The sequence below is a fragment of the Daucus carota genome, chromosome 3 (genome assembly GCF_001625215.2).
Source record: "Daucus carota subsp. sativus chromosome 3, DH1 v3.0, whole genome shotgun sequence".
Classification (NCBI taxonomy): domain Eukaryota; kingdom Viridiplantae; phylum Streptophyta; class Magnoliopsida; order Apiales; family Apiaceae; genus Daucus; species Daucus carota.
Window position 1 is genome coordinate 6043350 of NC_030383.2, and position 6000 is coordinate 6049349.

The following is a 6000-nucleotide window of genomic DNA, read 5'->3' on the forward strand; positions in this document are numbered from 1 at the left end:
GATATATTTTTTATTTTTATAATTTATGTAACCTAATATATATCGCCTTATAATTTTCTTGTTTCCCTTGTTTTATTTTCAGGATTTCTTGGAAAAAGACCGGTTTTTCTTTTCGGACATTAAAGTTTTATTGTCTAAATTTCTCCGATCATCTTGCATGTCCGACGGTTAGATAATAAGTTTTCTTAAATGAAAGAATTATCACGGTAAATTGCCGATTCATATTTGTGAGATTTATTCTCATTTTCAAAAAAAATAAAAAATTTAGATAGTAAATATTTATTCTAAAGAAAAAATAAATTCAAAATAATTTATCAAATTATATTTTATTAGTATTAGGATGTGCGCTAAGCCCTGTCCTCAATATAAATAAATGAGGGGACGAAGGGAGTGACTTATACTCGGAAGATCGACACTTTGACTTTTTCGCGTTTTCAACGTACTCAGAACAGTTACTTGTAAATATTCTTTTTCAAAAATATTTGTTTTGTCTAAAAATATGGATCTTATATTTTTAAAAAAAACACTAATATTTTAAAAAAATTATTTAGAAGTAACTCTTTACCGAATAAATGCATGCAAAAAAAGTGAGTCAAACTTTTTAGGAAGGAGGGAGTATTGATTTAAATAAAGTTATAAAATAATGTCAATTAGACAAAATCACGAAATAATAAGTAATCAAAAATTTATGGGATGATTAATTGAAGAGCGGGAGATTTATTGGTTCGATGAATTATAAAAAATAATTAATTATTGATTAATTAAAATCTATCACTGATTTCTAAAATAATGTTTAACGCAACAAGTGTAATATAAAAATTATGCTTAATTTTATATTATTAATTATTTATAAACTATTCAAAATATAATAGCAAAAATAAACATAATAGATTATCTATTTAAATAATAATATTAACTTGAAATATCATTTATGATACTATCGTGAAATTTTCTTTCCCCATATTATGCTAATTTCTTACTGTTATACATAATATCCTCTTCATATTCATTATATTGGGAACACATCCGTTAGTCGAATGTTATACAAACCAACTATAAATAGGGATTTGCTAGCGAAAGAAGGTTTTGCCAGCGACAAGCATCGGTCAATAATGTCGGGAGTATCAAAATCACCGAGATAGATCACTAATTTAAAAAATTGAAAAAAATTTGAAATCGATAAATGGTAGTCGAAATTGTAAAAACCTTTTCGAACGATTTGCTAACTTTTCAATAACAATTGACTGATGTGAGAACATGATTTGATAATAGACGGTAGGAAAAAAAGGTTTTCAACCTTTCACGCAAACTAATGTCGGTAGTTGGATATCTCAGACACGATTCTAATTCTTTTCAAATTACACATTTAATAATGTCTTATGAAAATAAAAAGAGAATTTAGAGTATGTACAATCATCTTGAAATCATAGTAAAAAATTATTAATATTATAAAAAATATATAGTGATTTATGTAAAAAAATTCAATTCCATTGCCACATTTTTATTATCTATAAATATAATAAACTTCCTAATATTAGCTGTATATAATGTGTTACAAAATTTACATAACAATATATAAATTTGATCGTCAAACTCATAGCAGATATTCTTAGTAAACCCGTTTGAGTGAGACTGACAACATGTTTGGTAGTGTAATTCATATAGGGCAACAAGGGTCATGCGTATTATACAAATTAAGGTATGTCCTAGATACCAACCAGGTCTCTCCTAATCACGGGCAGCATGGCATGTCAGTATGTTACATAAGGGTGATTATGAAAACAATGCTTGCCAAGCTCATTCATTAAACAAAAATGTCATGCAACAGTCCATGATGATTGAAGTGATAAAACTCTTAGCTAATAACATTGTAACAAGTTACAACTACTTACTTTTGATGGGGATTTATGTAAAAATGTGAACACAAACCATACCAAACAAGCAAGCCAAGCAAAAAAACGGTAAAACAAACCACATCTTCTCAAACATAAAGTTATTTTGCGTTTCAAAATCACATCTGCAGAAATCAAGTAGCAAAGGTGTCCAAATATAAATATAACACGCTCAACCTGATAGGAGAGCATAGGTTCTAATTATAACATATTATTTAGGCACCAAACAGTTGCATTATGACATAACATTCATCTTTTTAGACGAACATTTGAAGAGGATGAGCAACGAGCAACAATCTCTTACTCCTGGCGGCCTTGCATGAAAGCTGTCACAAACTCACCATGTGCCTGCAATTTTTATTAAACAATGACAAAAATTAGATAGTATGTTGCATCATCAAAAACTTTGCATGTTAATATGTTATTTAGGTTTCAGCAAGTCATTGTCCCAGGAGCCATTACACATACCATGTAATTAGTACAAACCAGATTATGTATTAGTATATTTATGTCTATATGCTATATAATATCAAATCCTCCCAAAATAAACTAGCATGTTGGCGCAAGAAAATATTAATACTTTACAAAAGAATATCATGCAACTTGTCTATAAAGATTTTCCTCGTATTTCGTAAAACACCAAATAATCCTAAAAGTTAGCCTTCTCTTTCAATATCTTACATCTAAGGATATTAGTGACATATTATTATCTTTTACCGTATGTTACATTCAAAGTAGCACGTGACTAAAGATGCTACTGCTCTAATAGCTTTAACTCTAAAAACATTTCACAGAAAGAAAATATTCTCAAGTTATAAAGCTAATTTTATATCAGTTTTGCACAATTTAATGAGAGTTAAGAGGAACTTGAGAGTTAGCGTCATTCACGCGCTGAGAGGGTAAGAAAACCTGAGAGTTAACGTCATTCACGCCATGAGAGGGAAATAGTCCCTGAGAGTTAGCGTCATTCACGCCCTGAGAGGGAAAGAGAATTTGTGAGTTAGCGTCAATCACTACCTGAGAATGAGAAATCTGTTGAGCAAGCTGAACAAAAAATTCCAACCATATAAGAAATTAGCAAGGGAAATATTCTTCAAAAAATTTTATTTGAAAAATTAAGAATTTACCCCATTATCTCCATTCCCTATCCCAGATCCTCCAACGCCTCCATTCATATTAGCAGATCCTCGGCCACCTTTTGTTGCTGCCCTTTTCTCACCCTACATTAATACATCACTGGAAATATTACTAATGGTACAATTACATATATATTAAACGAACATAATAATCAAATAATTCAACTAAACTCAAACTGAACAAGCTCAATCATTCCAGAACATTCAGGAACCCAAAGTGAAAAAAAAAAAAATGGTCAACAAACATGTCAAGATACATAGCTGAAGACATAATTTACATGGGAAAGGCAACTACCGCTCTGAATTTGTGCATGTATAATGTTAAAGGACCAATGTAATTTTGAAATCCAGCTCTGGACATAGCCCATAGCACATCATCACCACTAATAGTCTTCCTCTTGTCCTCTCGACACTTGTCGCTTGCCCTGAAAAACAGATATAATTACTTGTCCCTGTTAGAAAAAATAACAAACATAGAAACAAGTCACTTTGAGAACATGAGACATAGATTTTACAGGTTATGTCCATGTCTTTCATCTTCAATTTTTCAACAAAATTTCTTCATTATTAATCTATATTTAACATATCGTGATTAAATTTATCCAAGACCGTGTTAATTCGAATGGAATATAGTGAGAGACTCATAGGAAGTCCAGGCCAAAGATAGAGAAGAAATGCTAGTCCGTGAATTACGACATGACATAATTTGTTAAGATTTGTGAATGAACACGGCTAGGAGAAAGGACTCGACATTCATCTAAATGTTAATTAGATAAAATCGGGTAGCAATTTTGCACAATAAAATGGAATAACGACCAAGTAAAAAACATAAATATCCACACATGATCTCAGGCTATCCTAATATAGTTAATAGTCTTGTCACATTAGATGCCTCATTGAAGACTCACAAACCACTATATTCATGAAAAACAAAAGAGTCTACACAGTTTGGAAATAAGAATTATGTGTGTGTGTGTGTGTGTGTGTGTGTGTGTGTATTACTGTGTATTAAAATCTCATTTGTACATGAGTTTAATTGTAAAATGTAATCACATGTGTTAGTTCTCGATACAAGGTTAATTAAATTATGAGGGGTTGAATAACTTAATCATCATTTAAAAACAATTGTGTCATTTTTTTAAAAAAAAACCCCATTTTCAAATCTTGTATCGAGAGTATAAACATTTATAATATCTGAATTAAAAACAAAGAAACAAGAAATATTACATGATAGATTTTTATCCTAATTTATGATGGCGAAATCCTTAATAAATCCGTTCATCCCTGTCTAGTCCCTGAACTCCTCACAGGTGCCGAGATTTTCACTATAAGAAAAATCTACTCCTTACAGTAGGAAGAAAAGCCTTTGCAATTCTACAAATATATATCTTGAAACTCCCCATTACTTCCTCAATATAAATGTAAAAACCTACAAGACTTGTCTTGAAATGTAACTCTCGTTACTTCCTTAAAGTTTGTAGACACCTTAATGTAGTATTTGTACTTTCAAACTTTTGCCGGTCTCAGATCTTAGATATCAGGTCTTGGTCTTTTCTCTTCCTCACGGTGCAAAAACTACTAACTTCCCGTTGGTACATTTAGGATTTGGGTCTTAGAACGAAGATCACCTCACTTCACTACAAAAGTGGTATATATGTGTGGTATGTGCAACAAAGTAGTTAGTGATGTGTGTGTGTGTGTGTGCGCATGTTGAAATGATTCAATTTAATGCTGAAACATATGTATTTAATGTTTGTCACAAATATCAAAATAAAGAGATATTGAAGATATCAACATGTATAATTATAAGCACATAGGAACAAGTACTAATTTACTACTACTATTAGTTAAGAAAAAAAATTAAAGTGAGAGATATGATAAAACATACTCGCCAGTGATATAACTGATAAAATCAGTAACGCACTCCTGGATACGCTCTTTAGACTCCTTCGCGATCTTCCCATTTTGTGGAACCGCTTTTCTCATGATCCTACTGATATTAGCTATTGGAAGAAGCATATCCTGATCTCGGACGGATTCAAAGCTTCGATTCCCATTCTCTGAGCTTCCACGCCCTGGACTCACTGCTGCATTTTCTACAATAGATTCCATTCCTGCATAAATAAACAAACAAAAATTTACAGTTTTTTCATTATAGTCAATATATATATATATATATATATATATATATATATATATATATATATATATATATATATATATATATATACACATGTGTGTGTGTGTGTGTGTGTGTAAAAATTGGGGATTAATTCAAGTTAAAAGTAAAATTTATCAATTTAAATATGCTAGCATCTATAGTTGTCGGGAATTGAGTAGAAGGGTTCAAAATTTGAAAAATAATTCACTGAAATGTAAAAGAAAAGACATGAGCGAGGGGTGATGAGAGATATGAGATCGGACGGTGCATAGAGGAAAAGAATAAAATGATAGATCATTCTGGATTTGGGTACTATGAACACCGTCCGTTAATATCCCCCGCCCACCCCCATAAAATTTAATAAATAATAGCTAATAAAATTAATAAATATTTGTTAATGAATAACACCTCATAAATTAATAAATATAAATATCTGAAAACTTTGTTAGTTGATAAATGAAAATTGAGTCAGAGAATGAATAAAAAATTTAAAGCGTGTATAATCCAAAAATTACAAACCTCTCCAAAATTTCAAGAGCGGCATCGTGGCAAAAATATTATCAGTTAATAAGTAGGTTTATAAATATATTTAGATTATCATATTGTTATTAGACTTGATAAATCAATATTATAATAATGAGATTGAGTTGACTTCTATGGAGACCATCTTTTTATTAGAGACTTTGAAGATTATATATGTTCCGCAAGTAAGAGATTATAAAATATATTAATATGTGAAACATGTTTTGCTTGCGGTGCATATATGATCTCCAAGGTATACAATAAAATAGTGATCTTTATATCTTAATTG

General features: G+C 30.5%; 1 protein-coding gene across 1 annotated transcript; it reads right to left on the reverse strand.

Moving 5' to 3' along the window:
- Positions 1 to 2192: 2192 nt before the first annotated feature.
- Positions 2193 to 5733, reverse strand: LOC108212131 (nuclear transcription factor Y subunit B-1). Its single transcript, XM_064089758.1, has 6 exons — positions 5709 to 5733; positions 4917 to 5142; positions 3324 to 3453; positions 3020 to 3112; positions 2802 to 2936; positions 2193 to 2240 (listed from the first exon to the last, which is right to left on the reverse strand). Exons 1-6 carry the CDS (start codon positions 5731 to 5733, stop codon positions 2193 to 2195), a joined length of 657 nt encoding a protein of 218 aa, XP_063945828.1.
- Positions 5734 to 6000: the final 267 nt, after the last annotated feature.